At 36.1% G+C, this 24487-nt stretch overlaps 4 protein-coding genes across 14 annotated transcripts; 2 read left to right on the top strand and 2 right to left on the bottom strand.

Moving 5' to 3' along the window:
* Positions 1-42: 42 nt before the first annotated feature.
* Positions 43-3639, bottom strand: LOC105773792 (probable hexosyltransferase MUCI70). The gene is made up of 7 exons (XM_012595916.2): positions 3077-3639; positions 2682-2902; positions 2414-2590; positions 2168-2323; positions 1601-1877; positions 470-741; positions 43-371 (listed from the first exon to the last, which is right to left on the bottom strand). The coding sequence occupies exons 1-6, from the start codon at positions 3459-3461 to the stop codon at positions 509-511; spliced, it is 1449 nt and encodes a 482-aa protein (XP_012451370.2). The 5' UTR covers positions 3462-3639; the 3' UTR covers positions 43-371; positions 470-508.
* Positions 3640-4992: 1353 nt separating this feature from the next.
* LOC105784941 (putative disease resistance protein RGA3) lies at positions 4993-19543 on the top strand. Of its 11 annotated transcripts, XM_052632435.1 has the most exons (5): positions 7654-7795; positions 7925-7970; positions 8077-9425; positions 9627-9737; positions 10107-10830. In XM_052632435.1, exon 3 carries the CDS (start codon positions 8078-8080, stop codon positions 9362-9364), a length of 1287 nt encoding a protein of 428 aa, XP_052488395.1. In that variant the 5' UTR covers positions 7654-7795; positions 7925-7970; position 8077; the 3' UTR covers positions 9365-9425; positions 9627-9737; positions 10107-10830. The 11 variants fall into 11 exon arrangements, with proteins under 11 accessions (XP_052488394.1, XP_052488393.1, XP_052488396.1 ...); XM_052632434.1 differs by adding an exon at positions 4993-5136 and having other exon boundaries at positions 6084-9425; XM_052632429.1 differs by lacking the exon at positions 10107-10830 and adding exons at positions 9832-9939; positions 18596-18700 and having other exon boundaries at positions 7630-9425.
* LOC105784940 (putative disease resistance protein RGA3) lies at positions 14451-17361 on the top strand. Its single transcript, XM_012610875.2, has one exon. The coding sequence runs from the start codon at positions 14736-14738 to the stop codon at positions 17274-17276; it is 2541 nt and encodes an 846-aa protein (XP_012466329.2). The 5' UTR covers positions 14451-14735; the 3' UTR covers positions 17277-17361.
* A 2470-nt stretch (positions 19544-22013) lies between the features above and the next one.
* Positions 22014-23622, bottom strand: LOC105773729 (30S ribosomal protein S9, chloroplastic). The gene is made up of 2 exons (XM_012595825.2): positions 23179-23622; positions 22014-22440 (listed from the first exon to the last, which is right to left on the bottom strand). The coding sequence occupies exons 1-2, from the start codon at positions 23518-23520 to the stop codon at positions 22153-22155; spliced, it is 630 nt and encodes a 209-aa protein (XP_012451279.1). The 5' UTR covers positions 23521-23622; the 3' UTR covers positions 22014-22152.
* Positions 23623-24487: the final 865 nt, after the last annotated feature.

Genomic DNA, 24487 nt, shown 5'->3' with positions numbered 1-24487 from the left:
GGTTGTCCCGATTTGAAGTTGAGACCTATTGTAAACAAGAACTTAAACAACACAAGTCATTTGTCATTACATCATTGGCTAGATGATATATACTACAACATATATAAGATTATATCATATTGTCTTGAAATGAGCTATGACGAAAGACATATATATATATATATATATATATATATTTGCACAGATAGAACTCAAGGATCCCAAGAAAATGACAATATTAATGTCAAAATAGTAAAAAGAATGGGAAAAAATAATCATAAAAATCAGATTAGATGTCAGTGAATTGCTGATCATACTGTACGAAGTATAGAATTTATCTCTCTTTTTTTGCTTTTTGATGGTTCCAACAGACTGCAGAGAACATTACTGACCTGCATATCCAGATCTCAGAGCAATTAGTAGTTATCTTGGTTAAATTTGAAATGAAATATAGAATTTGTCTAGCTCAAGTTTGCTAATGATATTCTACCAGTGATCAGCAAGGCTAAGAGAATAGCAAAAGCTAAAATCAATTTGTCAAAGGCTTGGCTTTGCGTATGTGGCCCATGCTATTAACAAGATCTTTGCGTGTGCAGACAGGGAATGTATTGATGTTCTTAACCACTTTCAACCGCCAGAGAACATATGGAAAGCTTAATTGATCCCTCGAAGTGAAACGAACAACCTCGTTAAACCATAGGCACATTAGCATATTTGTCAGAGTTGTATGCTCCCTCACAATGACAGAGGCTTCATTTAGAGCTGCATATGGAAAGAAACAAAAATATAGCAAAAGGAATATCATTTGCAGTCATCTAGACGGGATCCAAGCAATTATATTTCTTCACATAAGAAAAAGGTCATAATGGTCTAGTGGCTTCCTTCCAATTACTGGCCTCACTCACGTTTGAGGTCGGTCCATAGCTCATGCCACCATGCTCAACCAGGGTGCAGAGCCTTAGGCAAGACCCAATTTTATCAACCCTTGGAATGGAGCATGGATAAAAGTTAGATATGCATAACAAATTTGCAACCCTTGAACACCGAGAGTGGTGCTGGACTCAACAATGTCAACTAGAGTGGTGATTGAATAATGAAAGCTATACTGCGGTAAAAATAACATGGAAGCCCCCGTACTAGGAGTCAAATTGCATTTTGCCTCATTTTCTCAAAAAGGGGCAAATTAGCCCCTAACCGTTAGATCAAAGAGCTAATTGATCCTTTTTATTAAAAATTTAATCCATTTCTAATATTAAAAACTGGTATAGTAGACGGAATGACCAAACAGTTACATGAAGCACGCCACGTGTACCTCATGCTGACGTATAGAGACCAACTTTTAATAGTAAAAATGAATGAAATTTTTAACAGAAGAACCAGTTTACTTTTTTATCTAATGTACAAAGACTAATTTGCTTATTTTTTTAGTAAAAGGGGCAAAATGCAATTCGACTTCCAATACAAGGACTTCCATGGTACTTTTACCCTATATTACTTATGGACTGAAATTATGAAGGAATGCCAGTTGTGCATCATCACTCCACCATTGACATCTAATATACTAATGGTTACTTGATGTTGTATCTTTTACACAACTAAGAACGAGAAGACAGAAGAATACCTTTCCTTCCATTAAATCTCTTGTCTGCAGGAAGACCATCCTTACGATACTGAGTAATTTGCACCTCAACTTCTTCTGGTGTGGCTTTGTGTTTCCTGACAACAGCCTTTGCCTCGTCATAGACACTACTACGAGCTCCATGCTCTGAAATGGCAAGCACAGAATTCGTACGCAAAAGAAGTGCTTCTATCACACCTAAAGGATCCCTCCTGAATTGGGATTTTGAGTCTACCCATATAGAATACTTTGCATGAGGAAAGAGCCGATGCGGCAACATCTGATAGCCAAAAACTCGTTAATATGATTTTCATGAAAATTCTCAGCATATGTATAGATTAAAGATGCAAAGGATCAAAGTAAACAATGGTGAAGAAAACAGCCATTACATGATGTAGGCTGATCATACTTTCTCTAAGACCGTCTATGAAATTTGAGGTCAAAATTAATTTTAAACTACTGACTGCATGTATATATGAATATAATGATCTAAAGTTTCCAACAGAAGATATTGAAAAGTAAAAAAAATCTATTATTTCCCTGTTTATCTACACTATATATGAATCGTACCTTGGGAATTTTCCCATTCAACCTTTGGTCTACGAAAGGAAGGTTTTTCACAATCACAATACGCCATTTCCCTATAAATCGATCGTCACCAATCTTATTGCCCTGTAATTCTTGTGCCGCAAGTGTAATTTCATCCCAAAATGCAACATAGCAAACCTACCAACAAAGAGCACAAGTTAAGCAAAGATTCAAAATCTTGAACATCTAATCCCGAAAGTAAGTCTTCAGCATCATTTACGATCTCACCTTTTTAAGTGATGCCTCTGACATTCCTATAGGTTGATAAAGATCATCTCCACCACCAAACGCACAAGTAGAAACCGCAACTTTGCAACTTTGCATATAACTTTTGTCTTCATCAGATATTTTAAAACCACCATTTTCACTATAAAAACCACAATGTATAACGGCAGTCTCATTCACCTGACCAAACAATTTCCATACAGATATAAGCATAATCTAAACATTGGGAAATAGAAAAAAGGCCATATTTTTGCAAGTTTAACATCAAAACCTTAAAACTTTTCTCTCTCTCATCCATGGTTTGATGTCCGGTGAATAGATTAAATCGTGTGTCGTTAATACGCTGCCAAGAGTCGGTAGAATCCCCGGCACCGTATGGACTTCCTTGATCCGATAGGTACACTAGTCTTTTAACAAGATTACTACTTGATTCTTCAGTCAAAGGAAGCTCCACATGCTCAAGTTCCTCAGCTGGTAGAAGCTTCAAGCAACCTGATAGATTCCAAAAACATTGGCATTCATTCATTCATTGACCTACACACACACACACACACACATATCCTACTTTGGTAACAATTTTGGACACAAAAAATGAAAAGATTTCACATTTCATTATAAATAAAGCTGAAAAAAAGTGGGATATCAATTGATTGATATTCTACTCACGTTCTCTAACACCACCGACAACATGAGTGGTTGGATCTAACCGGTTCAAATTGCTTAGTTCCTTAACTTTACTTATCGGTTCTTTGTTACCCAACGAACCGGGTTTCTTCATTTCATTAACTCCCGAGTTGACAGCCAAACCGGGCTTTTTACCGATCCTGGTGGCCTCGAAAATCAGAAGGGCGGCGGCCGGGAGGAAAACGAGGAGTATCCAATACTTGACGAACCAACGAATGAGTAGCTGAGTGCACTCCGTCTGGCCACGCTGGTCGCCATGTTTCTTTCGTTTCCGTCGGACCCGAACCCGCATTCGACCCTGCTCATCGGGATCGTCATCTGAAACCGAGATTGAAATGCTGTTGTTGTTGAAGATTGAAGAGGACATTTGACGAGGAATGATGATTGAAAATTGAAAAGAAAATTTCAAGAGATTTGAATTAAATTGGGAATTGGGGTTTAGGGGGGTCTAAGGATTTTGAGATCAAAATCACTGGCGCTGAAAGTCAGGAACTTTAAAACTCTCTGAATCTATAATCAGCTGCTAACTTGTTTGTGTTCCTGAACACTCTTTATTATTGGGCTTTCTTGATTTAAATTGGGCTGTCAAAGTTTATTTAAGCTCAGGTTCAAGCCGTAATTTAACTATATGTATGGTAGATCAATATATCGATAAGTAAAAAATATATATTTTAAATTTTGGTTTGTAAGTCTCTGATATTCTAAAATTATTTTGTGAAAAAATAAAACAATAAAACAATAAAAAAATAAGAATAAGAACTTTTAATTGGTGTAAGTTGTACGAATAGAAAAGATCCACATGGAAAGTGGGTTAGGCAAAAAATATAAACCAGAAAAATGAGCTTAAAAAAATGGGCCTATAGACCAGGTCTTCGGTAAGGTTTTTTTGCCTAGATTTAACTCGAATTTGCAAAAAAAAAAATGCTGTTTTGCTGCTGTTATTTAAGTATAAAGATTTTTTTAAAAATTTATTTTTAATTTGTTGAGAAGCATTTATTTTAAGTTTTTAGTGTTTTTAATGTATTATATTTTTATATAAAAAATTAAAATATAAAAAATTAATACAAGCCAAGCCGGGTCCGAGTTTAGCATCTATAATCCGGATTGGATTTGGGTAAAAATTTAGACCGGATTTTTAGGTCGGACTGGATCCGAACTTATCAAATGAGCTTAGAATTTTGTTAGGTTCCGACCCGAATCAATCAGACCATAGAGAGATCAAATTTAAACAAAAACTTTTGCATAATTGAATGTAATTTTTTAAAAAATTTCTTCTATTTTCTTCTGCTCGCATTCAAAACTTATTTTCTTTAGTTATTTTTCACCCATCACCCATTATTTTTGGTAATTGTGAATGCATTTTGTATAACTAAATGTACATTCATGAAAATTAATTCTTGTTGTAACTCTCAAGTTGGAATCATATTTCTTTCCTTGAAACTTCTTGACACTTGGTCCTACACGCATATCCATTATTTTCAATGCTTTCTGCTTTCTTTCATTCTTTCCACATACTTTATTGCTTTAGTCAGAAGTTTGGTTCATATGCAATTATGCATACAAGCTCAAGTCGTCCAATCCATTGTTAACACTAACTGGAAACAGTGGCTTTTCTTTGTTTACTCGTTCAGGCTGATCCAAATTTATGTGAAATTGTTTCTTTCTTTGTCTTTGAATATCCATAGTTGGTTCCTTAGTTACCAATTGCTACTTTCCTGGTTGTGAAATTTTAAGAGAGAGAGGACATGGCAGAGGCATTTCTTTCACCCCTTGTCGATACCATGTTGGACAGCTTGAAGTCGTGGTCCTTGAAAGAACTGGAACTTCCTGGGAGCCTCAAAACAGAAGTTGCGAGTCTTGAAAGTACGCTTACTACAATCCAAGCTGTGCTCCAAGATGCAGAGGAGAAGCAATGGAAGAGTGAAGCTATCAAGAACTGGCTTGGGAAGCTCAAACTAGCAGCTTACGATCTGGAAGTTGTGCTTGAAGATTTCAACACCGAAGCTCTAAGTCGTAGCCTGCATACGGATGCAAGAAGCCAGGTAACCACCTTCTTTTCTTTGCGGAATCCGCTCTTGTTTCGCTTAGATATGGCACGTAAGTTTAAGAATGTAAGGGAGAAATTAGATGCCATTGCTGGGGAGAAATGTAAGTTTACTACATTGATTATGTTATTTTTATGAAAAAATATATGATATTTAATAAAAAATACTAATTATATCCATCATTAAATTAAATTTTTAATTTAAAAATAAAATTAATAACTTTTAAACTAGATTAAATCTCAAATTTTAATAAATTGAAAGAATTCACCCTATATTTTGAGTTAAAATCAACACAAGATAAGCTTTTATACAAGTTGTACTTTTTAATGTATATTCTTCTCTTTGCTGTTCATTCCATTGATAGATATTAATAAAATTTTACAAGATATTTATAAAATCCAAGATAATATTCAGAAGCAAATTTGAGGGTAAAGTAAGGACCTTGAAATTTACAATTCAATCCTTTTCATATATAAGTTTACCCATTTAACCCTTTAAAATAATAAAAATTATATTTAAAATTTTAAAATAATAAAATATGAAAAATATTTTAATTTGCTCTATCATTGAACTTATCAACTTAATATTAAATGTTGCACTTTGTTGGCAATTGCATTCACCATCTTATATCTTTTAAAGGATTTTATTAATTCTTGACACTTGGTCCTACACGCATATGCATTATTTTCAATGGTTCCCACTTCCATTCATTTTTTTCCACATACTTTATTGCCATAGTCAAAAGTTTGGTTCATATGCAAGTATGCATGCCAGCTCAAGTCAATCCAACCCATTGCTAACCCTAACTGGAACAGTAGCTTTCCTTTGTTTACTCTTTCGGGCTGATCCGAATTTATGTGAAATTGTTTCTTTCTTTGTCTTTGAATATCCATAGTTGGCTCCTTAGTTACCAATTGCTACTTTGCTGGTTGTGAAATTTTAAGAGAGATAGGACATGGCAGAGGTATTACTTTCACCCCTTGTCGGTACCATCTTGGACAGCTTGAGGTCGTGGTCCTTGAAAGAACTGGAACTTCCTGGGAGCCTCAAAACAGAAGTTGCGAATCTTGAAAGTACGCTTACAACAATCCAATCTGTGCTCCAAGATGCAGAGAAGCAATGGAAGAGTGAAGCTATCAAGAACTGGCTTGGGAAGCTCAAACAAGCAGCTTACGATCTGGAAGTTGTGGTCGAAGATTTCAACACCGAAGCTCTAAGTCGTAGCCTGCATACGGATGCAAGAAGCCAGGTAACCACCTTCTTTTCTTTGCGAAATCCGCTCTTGTTTCGCTTAGATATGGCACGTAAGTTTAAGAATGTAAGGGAGAAATTAGATGCCATTGCTGGAGAGAAAAGTAAGTTCCACTTGAGAGAGGGTGTGGGAGAAGCTGAAATTGAACGGAATGAGGATAGGCAAACCAGCTCCCTTGTGAAAGAATCGGAAGTACTTGGCAGAGCTGATGAGAAGGAAAAGATAGTTGGTATGTTACTTTGTAATGAGAGTCACCATGATGACCTCTCTGTTTATGCAATATGCGGAATGGGGGGTCTTGGTAAGACAACAATCGCTCAGTTGGTTTTCAATGACGAAAACGTGGCGAAAGTCTTCGATTTGAGAGGTTGGGTGTGTGTATCAGATGATTTTGATATAAAAAGGTTGACTAAAGCGATTGTGGAATCCTTTGGAGGGAACTCGTGTGGTATCCAAGAGCTAGATCCCCTGCAGCGGTGTTTAGCAGAGAAGCTTGTTGGGAAACGGTTTTTGCTTGTACTAGATGATGTGTGGAATGAGTACCATGACAAGTGGGATAGATTGAAACAAGCTCTACAGTGTGGACGGAAAGGAAGTACGGTGATTGTCACTACTCGACTCGAGAAAGTTGCTCTTATGATGGCTACAACTCCTTTCTATCGCTTGGGATGTTTGTCGGATGATGATTCTTGGTCTTTGTTCAAGCAAAGAGCCTTTGGGATGGGAATGAATGGAAGCAACGCGAACCTGGAAACCATTGGGAGGCGAATAGTGCAGAGATGTGGAGGGGTACCATTGGCAATTACGGCCATAGGGAGCATATTGCGTTTTAGAAGTCAAGAAAGTGAATGGTTACGTGTCAAAGATAGTGAGATATGGGATTTGGAAGATGAGGGAAGCAGAATCTTAGCTGCGTTGAGGCTAAGTTATGAACATCTTCCACCGTATATGAGACAATGTTTTTCATTTTGCTCGATATTTCCCAAAGATTCTGTCATGACAAAGGACGAGCTTATGGGACTATGGATGGCAAATGGATTTATTCCTTCTCGAGGAGCACTGGATTTGCATGATATGGGTTGTGAAATATTCTCTGAATTAACTTGGAGGTCTTTTTTCCAAGAAATCAAAGAGGATTTTGATGGAACTGTTACATGTAAAATGCATGATCTCCTCCATGATCTCGCAACATCGATTATGGGACAAGAGTGCTGTGTGATTGAGGCAAATTAGGGGTCACAGATTCCAAAAACTGCTCGTCACTTGTTTGTTTATAATAGCAGTCGATCGACAAACGATATGGACTACACCACATTTCAACCGCTGCAATCTTTGATCCTACATGGCCATGCCGTTAACGTCTCTAATCTTTCCCGTTACATCAGTAAACAAAAGTATCTCAAGGTGTTGGATTTTGGTTTTAATTTTAGCAATATTGCATTTAAAAGTTCGAAACACTTAAGGTATCTTTGCCTTCACAGTTTGCGTGTGAAAACTTTACCTGAATCAACAAGCTCGCTTCATAACTTGCAGACACTAAACCTCAGACATTGTTGCAATCTTCAAATGTTACCCAAAGGTACGAAGAACTTGAAAAATCTTAGGTACTTGGACATCAGGAATTGCCATGAACTAACTTCTATACCTGTTGCATTGGGACAACTGTCTTTTTTGCGCAAGCTTAGCATGTTCATTGTGGGAAAGGAAGATGGTTGCGGCATTGATGAGTTGAAGGGGTTGGCCCTAGAGGGGGAATTGAGCATCAAAGGACTTCACAACGTGAAGAGTTCAATGGAAGCTAAAAATGCAAATTTGATAAAGAAGCACAATTTAAGATCACTTAGCTTATCTTGGCGAGTAAGCAGCAACAAGAGCTCTCATCATCAAAATGATGAAGAGATTCTTAGTGCTCTCCAACCTCATTCAAACTTGAAGAAGTTACGTATAATTGATTACCAAGGTTTGATGTTTCCGTATTGGATGATGGATCTGCTTCTACCAAACCTTGTTGAAATCTCACTAGGATACTGTGAAAGATGCCATCAGCTACCACCTCTAGGGAAATTGCGCTTCCTTAAGGTCCTTAATATTTGTAGAATTAGTGCTCTGAAGTATATTGACGACACCTTCTATGGTGATATGGAAAGTTCTTTTCCATCACTCGAGGTTCTCAGCATACGTGAGGCGCTATGTTTGGAGGAATGGACAACAGTGAATGGTAGAGAACATTTTCCTCTCCTGAGTTCATTAACTGTCGATTGTTGTCCTAAATTGGTTAAACTGCCAATGATTCAATCTCTAAAACAGCTACAGATTGGAGAAACTAATGTTACTTTACTCGCACCTTTGATTATGAATGCCACTGTTCTTACCTCTCTCCAGATTAGTGGCTTCAACGAGTTACCAGATGGACTACTGCAAAATCAAAAGCAACTTGTTTCTTTTTGTAGTCTAAAGTCTTCATCCGATCTACTGGATAATCTATCCTGCCTTAAACAGCTGTATATTCAAGATTGCTCAATTGAAAGCTTGCCTGCAGGACTACAAAACCTCAGCTCTTTAAAAACTTTGTCTTTAAATTGTTGTGACAGCCTTGTATCCCTTCCGGTAAATGGATTGCAAGGCTTATCTTCCTTATCTTCACTACGGATTCAAAATTGTAAGACATTAGCCTCTTTATCTGAGGGTGTGGGATATCTGACTTCACTCCAAGACTTACTTATTAATGGATGTCCAGAGTTGACCTCATTGCCAAGGAGTATCCAACACCTCTCTTCTCTTCGATATCTGCAGATTAGGTGTTGTAGGGGTTTAATTTCTCTCCCAGATGAGATACAACACCTCACCTTGCTTTCATTATTGGAGATTTCGTATTGCTCTAATTTGATGTCATTGCCCCAAGGGGTACGTAACCTCAATGCTCTGGAAACACTAAGAATCAGAGGATGCCACCCACCTGAAAAGACGGTGTGAGAAAGTGAGAGGAGAGGATTGGCCCAACATAGCCCACATTCCGTTCATTGACATCTCTTAGGTGATTCTCTACTTTTGAATTTTAATTTTAAATAAGAAAATTCTTGATTTTAATCATATTCACGAATTATGTAAAAAGGATTTGACATTTACATTTTTGTGAATAAGGATCTCTGCATCTGCAGGATCATTTCATTCATATCTATTATTAATAGTTTTCATTTGATGAATTTATGATATGATTGTCTAAATACATTTTCAGGATTGGTGAGTGACAACTTTTGTTAAATTCGAGGATCTATTTTGCAATTTGAAGAAAAAAGACAACATTGCATTAAATTCGCAGACCAATTCTATCCCCCAATAAGAGCAGGTATGAATAAATAGATGGCAAATAATTTTAGTTTCTAACTTCTTATGCTCATCACACGTAACGTTGTTAAACTCTATTATGTGTATGTGCATAGGCATGTTATTGGTCGCTTCGATGATAAAGGTTGAGGTGCTGAGGCTTTGATGTGTCGAGTTTGAATCACACCATGTGTAGTTTTTTCTTTAGATTATTTTAGACTTAAGTATTATCATATTGAGTCATACTCAAATATATGTCCCAATTTTCGAATTATTTATTAGAACGTAAATAATCTTTTAATAAAATTATACGAAAAATTATAATGACATTTTTTATTTTATCACCCTTTTTAATATTATTAGACTTTTCGAATTCTTTTATGCACGGTAGGAAGTACGGTGATTGTCACTACTCGACTCGAGAAAGGCTCTTATGATGGCTACAACTCCTTTCTATCGCTTGGGATGTTTGTCGGATGATGATTCTTCGTCTTTGTTCAAGCGAAGAGCCTTTGGGATGGGAAAGAATGGAAGCAACGCGAACCTGGAAACCATTGGGAGGCGAATAGTGCAGAGATGTGGAGGGGTACCATTGGCAATTAAGGCCATAGGAAGCATATTGCGTTTTAGAAGTCAAGAAAGTGAATGGTTACGCGTCAAAGATAGTGAGATATGGGATTTGGAAGATGAGGGAAGCAGAATCATAGCTGTGTTGAGGCTAAGTCATGAACATCTTCAACCGTATATGAGACAATGTTTTTCATTTTGCTCGATATTTCCCAAAGATTCTGTCATGACAAAGGACAAGCTTTTAGCACTATGGATGGCAAATGGATTTATTCCTTCTCGAGGACCATTGGGTTTGCATGATATGGGTTGTGAAATATTCTCTGAATTAACTTGGAGGTCCTTTTTTCAAGAAATTGAAGAGGATGTTGATGGAACTGTTACATGTAAAATGCATGATCTCATCCATGATCTTGCAACATCGATTATGAGACAAGAGTGCTGTGTGATTGAGCCAAATGAGGTGTCACAAATTCCAAAAACTGCTCCTCACTTGTTTGTTTATAATTATAATATCAGTCCATCGACAAACATTATGGACTTAACCACATTGCAACCGCTGCAATCTTTGATCCTATGAGGCGATGGTTACTTTAACCACTCTAATCCTTCCCGTTTCATTAGTAAACAAAAGTATCTCAAGGTGTTGCATTTGGGTTTTTATATGAGCAATATCGAATTTAAAATTTCGAAACACTTGAGGTATCTGTACCTTCACAATTCTACTGTGAAAACTTTACCTGAATCAACAGGCTCTCTTCTTAACTTGCAGACACTAAGCCTCAAAGATTGTGGCAGTCTTAACATGTTATCCAAAGGTACGAAGAACTTGAAAAATCTTAGGTACTTGGACATCAGAGGTTGCCATACACTAACTTCTATGCCTGTTGCATTGGGACAATGTCTTTTTTGCGCAAGCTTAGCATATTCATGTTGGGAAAGAAAGATGGTTGCGGCATTGATGAGTTGAAAGAGTTGGCCCTAGAGGGGGAACTGGGCATCAAAGGACTAACCAACGTGAAGAGTGCGATGGAAGCTAAAAAGGCAAATTTGATAAAGAAGCGCAATTTAAGATCACTTAGCTTATCTTGGCAAGGAAATCGCAACGAGAACTCTCATCATCAAAATGATGAAGAGATTCTTTTGTGCTCTCCAACCTCATTCAACCTTGAAGAAGTTACGCATAATTGGTTACCAAGGTTTGATGTTTCCGTATTGGATGATGGATCTGCTTCTACCAAACCTTGTTGAAATCTCACTCGGAAACTGTGAAAGATGCCATCAGCTACCACCTCTAAGGAAATTGCGCTTCCTTAAGGTCCTTAATATTTGTAGAATTAGTGCTCTGAAGTATATTGACGACACCTTCTATGGTGATATGGAAAGTTCTTTTCCATCACTCGAGGTTCTCAGCATACGTGAGGCGCTATGTTTGGAGGAATGGACAACAGTGAATGGTAGAGAACATTTTCCTCTCCTGAGTTCATTAACTGTCGATTGTTGTCCTAAATTGGTTAAACTGCCAATGATTCAATCTCTAAAAGAGCTACATATTGGAGAAACTAATGTTACTTTACTCACATCTTTGATTATGAATGCCACTGTTCTTACCTCTCTCCGGATTAGCGACTTCAACGAGTTACCGGATGAACTACTAAAAAATCAAAAGCAACTTGATAGGTTGAATGTTTTTTGTTGTAGTCTAAAGTCTTCATCTGATCTGCTGGATAATCTATCCTGCCTTAAGCTTGCTCAATTGAAAGCTTGCCTGCAGGACTTCAAAACCTCAGCTCCTTAGAAACTTTGGATTTAAATTTTTGTGACAGCCTTGTATCCCTTCCGGTAAATGGATTGCAACGCTTATCTTCCTTGTGTTCACTGCGGGTTCAACATTGTAAGACATTAGCCTCTTTATCTGAGGGGATGCGATATCTGACTTCACTCCAAGACTTTACTTATTAATGAATGTCCAGAGTTAACCTCATTGCCAAGGAGTATCCAACACCTCTCTTCTCTTCGATATCTGCAGATTAGGTGTTGTAGGGGTTTAATTTCTCTCCCAGATGAGATGCAACACCCCTCCTTGCTTTCGGAATTGACCATAATAAATTGCTCTAATTTGATGTCATTGCCTCAAGGGGTTCATAACTTCACTACGCTACAAGCGCTAAGGATCTATGGATGCCCCCATCTGCAAAGACGATGTAAGAAAGTAAGGATCTATGGATTCTCTACTTTTGAATTTTAATTTTAAATAAGAATATTCTTAGTTTGAATCACATTCAAGAGTTATGTAAAAAGGATTTGAGCATTACATTTTTGTGAATAAGGATCTTTACATCTGCGGTATCCTTCATTCATATATGTTATTAATAGTTTTCATTTGATGAATCTGGGATATAATTATCTAAATACATTTTCAGGCAAAGAAACATTGGTGAGTGAAGAATTTTGTTAAATTCAATGATCTATTCTGCGATTTCAAAAAGAAAAAGAAACATTGCATTAAGTTTATAGACCAGTTCTATCCCCCATAAGAGTAGGTAAGAATAAATAGATGGCAAATAATTTTAGCGTCTAACTTCTTATGGTCATCACACATAACTTTGTTAAACTCTATTATGTATCTGTGCATAGGCATGTTGTTGGTGGCTTTGTTGGCAAAGGTTCAGCTGTTGGGGTTTTGATTTCCTTTTTAGATTGTTTTAGGCTTAAGTTTCATTACACGTGAATCTTAATTAATGGCCCTTTGGATGGTATTGTTTTGTCAATTACATTACACAAATTTCATGTAGGGAAACTATTTTAAATGCACTTAATGATGAAAATTTGACTCGAATAAATTTTTAACAAAAAAAATCAATATAGTTATTGATCTAACGTAATAAAGAGGACAAAATACAATCTAATTCATAATACATATGCCTCAACGGTACTTTTACCCTTTAATTAACAATAGACTGAGGATCAACATTCCTCACATGAAATGCAAGAGAAATGTTCATAAGCACAACCAATCAAGAACAAGATTTGCATTATTAAAAGGGGTTCTTCTACAATTTAGAAATTTTGTAAAAGAAATTCATCAGCAAATGTTACTGAGAAGAAAAGATTTTCTACAAACTAACCATGAAAGCAATGTATATATATCCCCGGTTTTCCATCCACTTAACGTTTGGAAAACTGTGGAGCTTTATGAGCCTTCTCGAGACCAACTTTCTTCCTCTCCACCACCCTTGAATCTCTGGTCAAAAGCCCTTCTTTCTTCAACGGGCTCTTATGATCGGCACTCACCTTCAGCAATGCAAGAGCAATGTCAAGTGTGATTGCTTGTGTCTGTCCCGAAACCCCACCTGTATGAGCTTTCACGAATACATCGTAACTCGTTTCATACCCCAACGTCACCAATGGAACTTTTATGTACTGCAACCATAATGGGTTCCCTTGAAGATGCCACCAAAAATTTCAAAGCATTATATCGCAATTGCTAATCATACTTCTAAGCTTGTCTTAGGGTCTTAATTTTTTTTCTTCTAAATTAGCCTAACACAAACATTTTATCAAACAAGAAAGGCAACTATTTTTCTTCCCAAAACTTGAACTTTACTATGTTGATTATGTTATTTTTATGAAATAAGATATGATATTTGATGAAAAATACTAATTGTATCCATCATTAAATTAAATTTTTAATTTGAAAAGTAAAATTAATAACTTTTAAACTAGATTAAATCTCAAATTTTAATAAATTGAAAGAATTGACCCTATATTTTGAGTTAAAATCAACACAAGATAAACTTTTATACAAGTTGTATTTTTAGTGTATATTCTTCTCTTTGCTGTTCATTCCATTGATAGATATTAATAAAATTTTACAAGATTTATTTATAAAATCCAAGATAATATTCAGAAGCAAATTTGAGGGTAAAGTAAGGACCTTGAAATTTACAATTCAATCCTTTTCATACATAAGTTTACCCATTTAACCCTTTAAAAATAATAAAAATTATATTTAAAATTTTAAAATAATAAAATATGAAAAATATTTTAATTTGCTCTATCACTGAACTTATCAACTTAATATTAAATGTTGTACTTTGTTGGCAATTGCATTCACCATCTTATATCTTTTAAAGGATTTTATTAATTCTTGACACTTGGTCCTACACGCATATGCATTATTTTCAATGGTTCCTACTTCCTTTCATTTTTTTCCACATACTTTATTGCCATAGTCAAAAGTTTGGTTCATATGCAATTATGCATGCAAGCTCAAGTCAATCCAACCCATTGCTAACCCTAACTGGAAACAGTAGCTTTTCTTTGTTTACTCGTTCAGGCTGATCCCAATTTATGTGAAATTGTTTCTTTCTTTGTCTTTGAATATCCATAGTTGCTTCCTTAGTTACCAATTGCTACTTTGCTGGTTGTGAAATTTTAAGAGAGATAGGACATGACAGAGGTATTACTTTCACCCCTTGTCGGTACCATCTTGGACAGCTTGAAGTCGTGGTCCTTGAAAGAACTGGAACTTCCTGGGAGCCTCAAAACAGAAGTTGCGAGTCTTGAAAGTACGCTTACTACAATCCAAGCTGTGCTCCAAGATGCAGAGGAGAAGCAATGGAAGAGTGAAGCTATCAAGAACTGGCTTGGGAAGCTCAAACAAGCAGCTTACGATCTGGAAGTCGTGCTCGAAGATTTCAACACCGAAGCTCAAAGTCGTAGCCTGCATACGGATGCAAGAAGCCAGGTAACTACCTTCTTTTCTTTGCGGAATCCGCTCTTGTTTCGCTTAGATATGGCACGTAAGTTTAAGAATGTAAGGGAGAAATTAGATGTCATTGCTGGGGAGAAAAGTAAGTTCCACTTGAGAGAGGGTGTGGGAGAAGCTGAAATTGAACGGAATGAGGATAGGCAAACCAGCTCCCTTGTGAAAGAATCGGAAGTACTTGGCAGAGCTGATGAGAAGGAAAAGATAGTTAGTATGTTACTTTGTAATGTGAGTCACCATGATGACCTCTCTGTTTATGCAATATGCGGAATGGGGGGTCTTGGTAAGACAACAATCGCTCAATTGGTTTTCAATGACGTAAATGTGGCGAAAGTCTTCGATTTGAGAGGTTGGGTGTGTGTATCTGATGATTTTGATATAAAATGGTTGACTAAAGCGATTGTGGAATCCTTTGTAGGGAACTCGTGTGGTATCCAAGAGCTAGATCCCCTGCAGCGTTGTTTAGCGGAGAAGCTTGTTGGGAAACGGTTTTTGCTCGTACTAGATGATGTGTGGAATGAGTACCATGACAAGTGGGATAGATTGAAACAAGCTCTACAGTGTGGACGGAAAGGAAGTACGGTGATTGTCACTACTCGACTCGAGAAAGTTGCTCTTATGATGGCTACAACTCCTTTCTATCGCTTGGGATGTTTGTCGGATGATGATTCTTGGTCTTTGTTCAAGCAAAGAGCCTTTGGAATGGGAATGAATGGAAGCAACGCAAACCTGGAAACCATTGGGAGGCAAATAGTGCAGAGATGTGGAGGGGTACCATTGGCAATTAAGGCCATAGGGAGCATATTGCGTTTTAGAAGTCAAGAAAGTGAATGGTTACGTGTGAAAGATAGTGAGATATGGGATTTGGAAGATGAGGGAAGCAGAATCTTAGCTGTGCTGAGGCTAAGTTATGAACATCTTCCACCGTATATGAGACAATGTTTTTCATTTTGCTCGATATTTCCCAAAGATTTTGTCATGAAAAAGAACGAGCTTATAGGACTATGGATGGCAAATGGATTTATACCTTCTCGAGGAGCATTGGATTTGCATGATATGGGTTGTGAAATATTCTCTGAATTAACTTGGAGGTCCTTTTTTCAAGAAATCAAAGAGGATGTTGATGGAACTGTTACATGTAAAATGCATGATCTCATCCATGATCTCGCAACATCGATTATGGGACAAGAGTGCTGTGTGATTGAGGGAAATGAGGGGTCACAGATTCCAAAAACTGCTCGTCACTTGTTTGTTTATAATAGCAGTCCATCGACAAACGTTATGGACTTAACCAAATTGCAACCGCTGCAATCTTTGATCCAACGTGGCTGTCGCTTTAACCTCTCTAATCGTTCCGGTTTCTTCTGCAAACAAAAGTATCTCAAGGTGTTGGATATGGATTTTAATAGTACCAATATTGCATTTAAAAGTTCCAAACACTTGAGGTATCTTTGCCTTCACGGTGCTCATGTGAAAACTTTACCTGAATCAACAAGCTCCCTTCATAACTTGCAGACACTAAACCTAGGAGATTGTTACAATCTTCAAATGTTACCCAAAGGTACGAAGAACTTGAAAAATCTTAGGTACTTGGACATCAGAAATTGCGATGCACTAACTTCTATGCCTGTTGCATTGGGACAACTGTCTTTTTTGCGCAAGCTTAGCATGTTCATTGTGGGAAAGGAAGATGGTTGCGGCATTGATGAGTTGAAGGGGTTGGCCCTAGAGGGGGAATTGAGCATCAAAGGACTTCACAACGTGAAGAGTTTGATGGAAGCTAAAAATGCAAATTTGATAAAGAAGCACAATTTAAGATCACTTAGCTTATCTTGGCGAGTAAGCAGCAACGCGAGCTCTCATTATCAAAATGATGAAGAGATTCTTAGTGCTCTCCAACCTCATTCAAACTTGAAGAAGTTATGCATAATTGGTTACCAAGGTTTGATGTTTCCGTATTGGATGATGGATGTGCTTCTACCAAACCTCGTTGAAATCGCACTAGAAAACTGTGAAAGATGCCATCAGCTACCACCTCTAGGGAAATTGCGCTTCCTTAAGGTCCTTAATATTTGTAAAATTAGTGCTCTTAAGTATATTGACGACACCTTCTATGGTGATATGGAAAGTTCTTTTCCATCACTCGAGGTTCTCAGCATACATATGGCGCCATGTTTGATGGAATGGACAACAGTGATGGTAGAGAACATTTTCCTCTCCTGAGTTCATTAACTGTCGATTGTTGTCCTAAATTGGTTAAACTACCAATGATTCAATCTCTAAAAGAGCTACATATTGTTGAAACTAATGTTACTTCACTCACATCTTTGATTATGAATGCCACTGTTCTTACCTCTCTCGGGATTAGCAACTTCAATGAGTTACCGGATGAACTACTAAAAAATCAAAAGCAACTTGATAGGTTGAATGTTTTTTATTGTAGTCTAAAGTCTTCATCTGATCTGCTGGATAATCTATCCTGCCTTAAATATTTGGGTATTCAAGCTTGCTCAATTGAAAGCTTGCCTGCAGGACTTCAAAACCTCAGCTCTTTAGAAACTTTGGATTTAAATTTTTGTGACAGCCTTGTATCCCTTCCGGTAAATGGATTGCAAGGCTTATCTTCCTTGTGTTCACTGCGGGTTCAACATTGTAAGACATTAGCCTCTGTATCTGAGGGTGTGGGATATCTGACTTCACTCCAACACTTAGTTATTAATGAATGTCCAGAGTTGACCTCATTGCCAAGGAGTATCCAACACATCTCTTCTCTTCAATCTCTGCGTATTTGGAATTGTAGAGGTTTAATTTCTCTCCCAGATGAGATACAACACCTCAACTTGCTTTCATTATTGGAGATAAAGAGTTGCTCTAATTTGATGTCATTGCCCCAAGGGGTACGTAACCTCAATGCTCTGGAAACACTAAGAATCAGCGGATGCCCCCACCTGAAAAGACGGTGTAAGAAAGTGAGAGGAGAGGATTGGCCCAACATAGCCCACATTCCGTCCATTGAAATCTCTAACTAGGTGATTCTCTACTTTTGAATTTTAATTTTAAATAAGAATATTCTTAATTTTAATCATATTCAAGAATTATGTAAAAAGGATTTGACATTTACATTTTTGTGAATAAGGATCTCTGCATCTGCAGGATCATTTCATTCATATCTATTAGTAATAGTTTTCATTTGATGAATTTGTGATATGATTGTCTTAATACATTTTCAGGGTTGATGAGTGACCACTTTTGTTAAATTCGAGGATCTATTTTGCAATTTGAAGAAAAAAGACAACATTGCATTAAATTCGCAGACCAATTCTGTCCCCCAGTAAGAGCAGGTATGAATAAATAGATGGCAAATAATTTTAGTTTCTAACTTCTTATCCTCATCACACGTAACTTTGTTAAACTCTATTATGTATATGTGCATAGGCATGTTATTGGTCGCTTCGTTGATAAAGGTTGAGGTGCCGAGGCTTTGATGCTCGAGTTTGAATTACACCATGTGTAGTTTTTTCTTTAGATTATTTTAGACTTAGGTATTATCATATTGAGTCATACTCAAATATATGTCCCAATTTTCGAATTATTTATTGGAACGTAAATAATCTTTTAATAAATTTATACGAAAAATTATAATGACATTTTTTATTTTATTATTTTATCACCCTTTTTAATATTATTAGACTTTTCGAATTCTTTTACGCACGGTAGGAAGTACGGTGATTGTCACTACTCGACTCGAGAAAGTTGCTCTTATGATGGCTACAACTCCTTTCTATCGCTTGGGATGTTTGTCGGATGATGATTCTTGGTCTTTGTTAAAGCAAACAGCCTTTGGGATGGGAATGAATGGAAGCAACGCGAACCTGGAAACCATTGGGAGGCAATCAGTGCAGAGATGTGGAGTGGTACCGTTGGCAGTTAAGGCCATAGGAAGCATATTGCGTTTTAGAAGTCAAGAAAGTGAATGGTTACGTGTCAAAGATAGTGAGATATGGGATTTGGAAGATGAGGGAAGCAGAATCAGAGCTGTGTTGAGGCTAAGTCATGAACATCTTCCACCGTATATGAGAATGTTTTTCATTTTGCTCGATATTTCCCAAAGATTCTGTCATGACAAAGGACAAGCTTTTAGCACTATGGATGGCAAATGGATTTATTCCTTCTCGAGGAGCATTGGATTTGCATGATATGGGTTGTGAAATATTCTCTGAATTAACTTGGAGGTCCATTTTTCAAGAAATTGAAGAGGATGTTGATGGAACTGTTGCATGTAAAATGCATGATCTCATCCATGATCTTGCAACATCGATTATGAGACAAGAGTGCTGTGTGATTGAGCCAAATGAGGTGTCACAAATTCCAAAAACTGCTCCTCACTTGTTTGTTTATCATTATAATATCAGTCCATCGACAAACATTATGGACTTAACCACATTGCAGCAGCTGCAATCTTTAATCCTATGCGGCGATGATTACTTTAACCGCTCTAATCCTTCCCGTTTCATCAGTAAACAAAAGTATCTCAAGGTGTTGCATTTGGGTTTTTATATAGCAATATTGAATTTAAAATTTCGAAACACTTGAGGTATCTGTACCTTCACAATTCTACTGTGAAAACTTTACCTGAATCAACAAGCTCTCTTCATAACTTGCAGACACTAAGCCTCAAAGATTGTGGCAGTCTTAAAATGTTACCCAAAGGTACGAAGAACTTGAAAAATCTTAGGTACTTGGACATCAGAGGTTGCCATACACTAACTTCTATGCCTGTTGCATTGGGACAATGTCTTTTTTGCGCAAGCTTAGCATATTCATGTTGGGAAAGAAAGATGGTTGCGGCATTGATGAGTTGAAAGAGTTGGCCCTAGAGGGGGAACTGAGCATCAAAGGACTAACCAACGTGAAGAGTGCGATGGCAGCTAAGAAGGCAAATTTGATAAAGAAGCACAATTTAAGATCACTTAGCTTATCTTGGCGAGGAAATCGCAACGAGAACCCTCATCATCAAAATGATGAAGAGATTCTTTGTGCTCTCCAACCTCGTTCAACCTTGAAGAAGTTGCGCATAATTGGTTACCAAGGTTTGATGTTTCCATATTGGATGATGGATCTGCTTCTACCAAACCTTGTCGAAATCACACTACTACCCTGTGAAAGATGCCATCAACTACCACCTCTATGGAAATTGCGCTTCCTTAAGGTCCTTACTATTTGTAGAATGGGTGCTCTGAAGTATATTGACAACAATTTCTATGGTGATATGGAAAGTTCTTTTCCATCACTCGAGGTTCTCAGCACATATGAGGCGCCATTTTTGGAGGAATGGACAACAGTGAATGGTAGAGAACATTTTCCTCTCCTGAGTTCATTAACTATCGAATCTTGTCCTAAGTTGGTTAAACTGCCAATGATTCAATCTCTAAAACAGCTATATATTAGAGGAACTAATGTTACTTTACTCACACCCTTGATTATGAATGCCACTGTTCTTACCCCTCTCCAGATTAGCGACTTCAATGAATTACCGAATAGACTACTAAAAAATCAAAAGCAACTTGATTGGTTGTATGTTCTTTGTTGTAGTCTAAAGTCTTTATCCGATCTGCTGGATAAATCTATCCTCCCTTAAATACTTGGATATTGATGGTTGCTCAATAGAAAGCTTGCCTGCAGGGCTACAAAACCTCAGCTCTTTAGAAACTTTGCGTTTAGATCAGTGTCACAGCCTTGTATCCCTTCCGGTAAATGGATTGCAAGGCTTATCTTCCTTGTGTTCACTGAAGATTGGAGATTGTCAGACATTAGCCTCTTTATCTGAGGGGGTGTGATATCTGACTGCACTCCGAGACTTGCGAATTAAGGACTGTCCAGAGTTAACCTCATTGCCAATCTGTGCATAAGCATGTTGTTGGTGGCTTCATTGGTATTGGGATTTTGATGTGCGAAGTTTATGCGTGGTTTTGTATTGATATTAATTTTATTTGGTCGGACATGTATTATTTGTAATTTGTATTATAGTTCTATGTATTTTACTTTTATTATTTAATCCATATATTTTCTCAAGTTTAATAATTTAGTCATTATCATGATAAAAATTTCATATTTTTTCATAACTTCACTTTTACAATACTTTATGCATATTTCATCATCTCGTAACACATTCATTAAATTTTTATCATAGTTTCCTTATTCACATATTAGATTGTTTCATACTTAAAATTTTGTACATTTTCAATTTAGTCCCTATTGCCATGTAATTTATTTTTCACCATATACGTTACTTTAATAAAATAATTCATTATAATATTTTTTTCACATAACAAATTTTCATACAGATCTCGTCAGTATTTCAATTATAAATTTCACGAAGTTTATAATTTATTTCTTAACATCATAAAGATTTATTATTTACCATAATTTTATCTTAATATCACTCTGTAATCAATTCACTGCTTATCATAAATTTCAAATGTATTTTTTCATATTGAAAATAATTTTATAAAATATTTTTAAAAATCTGTCAAACAACAAAAAATACTTTACTTAGATTTATTTAAATACCAAAATATTAACTTTTTCAAAAAATAATTCACATAAAAATTAGCTTATACTATTTCTGAAATTCACTTCTAGGACCCTTTGGATGGTATTCTTTTGTCAATTGCATTACACAAAGTCCATGTAGTGGAAGCTATAAATGAACTTAATGATAAAAATTTGACTCGAGCTTATAGCTTTTAACAATCGAAATGAATAAAATTTTTAACAAGAAAAAAAAATAAATTTCCTCTTTGATCTAATATAGTAAAAAGAACCAAATGCAACTTAACCTCATAGTATAGATACCTCGATAGTACATTGACCCTTAAGTAACAATGGACTAAGGATCAACATTCCTCACATGAAATGCAAGAGAAATATTCATAAGCACAACCAATCAAGAACATGATGTACATTATCAAAAGGGGTACTTCTTCAATTTAGAATTTTGTAAAAAAAATTCATCAGCAAATGTTACCGAGAAGAAAAGATTTTCTACAAAACCAACCATGAAAGCAATGTATATATATATCCCCAGTTTTCCATCCACTTAACGTTTGGAAAACTGTGGAGCTTTACGAGCCTTCTTGAGACCAACTTTCTTCCTCTCCACCACCCTTGAATCTCTGGTCAAAAGTCCTTCTTTCTTCAACGGACTCCTATGATCGGCACTCACCTTCAGCAATGCACGAGCAATGCCGAGTGAGATTGCCTGTGCCTGTCCCGAAAGCCCACCTCCGTGAGCTTTCACGAATACATCATAACTCGTTTCATACCCCAATGTCAACAATGGAACTTTTATGTACTGCAACCATAATGGGTTCCCTTGAAGATACTCCTGAACCAAACAATTCAAAGCATTATACGGCAATTGCTAATCATACTTCTTAGCTTGTCTTTTGGTCTTATTTGTTTTCTTCTCAAACTTGAATTAGCCTAACAAACAGATTATCAAACAACTGAAAGGCAACTATTTTTCTTCCCAAAACTTGAATTGTCCTATTAGCCTAACACAAACATAAGCATAAATATCAAAGCTAGACATGAAATTTGATTCAATGCGTAATGTCATTCATCAAAATTTAATTTGATTCAATTTTTATAAATCACTAACAACATTATCAAATTAACACTACTTTAAGATGATATATTGCATACAAATATTTATATTAATCCGATACGAAAATAAATGTATTCATTTCTTTAAATGTAAATAATTGAATCAAAATTAAAGTTTCATGTGTATATAAACCACAACTAAGTTTAATGTGTATAATTACACCAAATCAAAATTGTGTATCAAATTACATATTAGACCACACTTCACAAATATATTCTCAAACATCTGAAAGACAACTAATTTGTCTTTGCTTCATTAATTTTTCTTCTAAAACTTGAATTAGTCTAACACAAACATATTATCAAACATCTGAAAGGCAACTTATTTGACTTTGGGTCACTAATATTTCTTCTACAAGTCGATTTGGCCCAACACAAACATTTTATCAAACATCTTAAAGACAGCTAATTTAACTGTTACACATACATCCTGAAACTGAATAGTTCAATTTTTTACCTTAGCGTCACGGTAATTGATAATGAACTTCCCAGTTCCTTCCTGAAGAACCACACGAGCAATGGCACATTTCCTTCGTCCCGTCCCTATAATAGTCTGAGCAGCAAACCCACCAGGGAGCCTAGACTTAACGAGCTTCTTGAGGTTCTCAACCGGTTCAGTCTCAACCGGAGCAGCCACCGTAGCGGAAATTGAAAGGGAACGAGTGGATTTAGAGGACAGGGAAATGGGCAAGGTTTTCGGTGGTTGGGGAATTGAGATACTGCTTGGATTCCGGGAAATCTGAGAGGAAAATGAAAGGGAAGAAAGGGATGACGTTAAGGAAGAGATTGAAAGAGCCATTTTTTTATTTTGTGAGAGGGAAAATATGGATTTGTGATTAGCTAAAAACAGTGGCCTTTCTGTGATGGTGTTAAAGAGAGTAGCAGAGTTCAGCTGTGAGACTGGGAGAGGATAACGTACAAGGAATAGACGATAATGTCCTACGCATTTTACTTACTAAAACGTCATCGTATTATCTTGCACTTCCAAAGTCTTTTAGATTATCTCCTACATGTGCTCGTACCCGAATAGCTTAAATATGATATCAATACATTTTATAATTTTATATTTATAGATGATTAATCAAAATTCATTTTAATCTCATTTATATATATTTTTTAATTTTTTGAAAAATATTTATACTATTTTTAATATTGTGTTATAAATTATATAATATATTAAAAATTATATAATGTATTAAAATAACAATATATTACAAAATTAGAAAACAGAATAGGTCAGTCAGCGCTCAAGTTTGAGCCTAGCCCATATATTATAAATTATAATTTTTTATAGAATCAAAACTAAACTAACACAACGAATAAAGGCTGAGGGTTAAAGTTGTTATTATGTCAACTTCAAAAGGCGCTACATCATATTTTCATTAGCTATTTACCAGCTAGTGATTAAAAAAATAAAATTAAATAATTAAGTGATCATTTTGTAATTTTTCATATTTGAGTGATAAAAAAACACTTACCAATTGAGTAACTATTAATGTAATTTACCCTTTTATTTAATATACATCGAACTCGTTATCACTTAACCCGTGAAACTAAAAATACTTAAGATGTAAGTTTAGTCTATACGTCGCACCTAGTAAGCCTCCATCTTTATCAATAGTAGAACCTTGGTACGATATTGCAAGTTAGATAAACTTACAAGCAAACCAAATGGATCATATACTTATTTTTGTCAATGCTTTCTATGGTTCAAACAAAAAGAAAAATTATGGTTCTCATTGATGGTTTCAACTTTCAAACAATGT

The sequence above is a fragment of the Gossypium raimondii genome, chromosome 6 (assembly GCF_025698545.1).
Source record: "Gossypium raimondii isolate GPD5lz chromosome 6, ASM2569854v1, whole genome shotgun sequence".
NCBI lineage: Eukaryota > Viridiplantae > Streptophyta > Magnoliopsida > Malvales > Malvaceae > Gossypium > Gossypium raimondii.
This window is presented reverse-complemented; position numbering and strand designations above follow the sequence as displayed.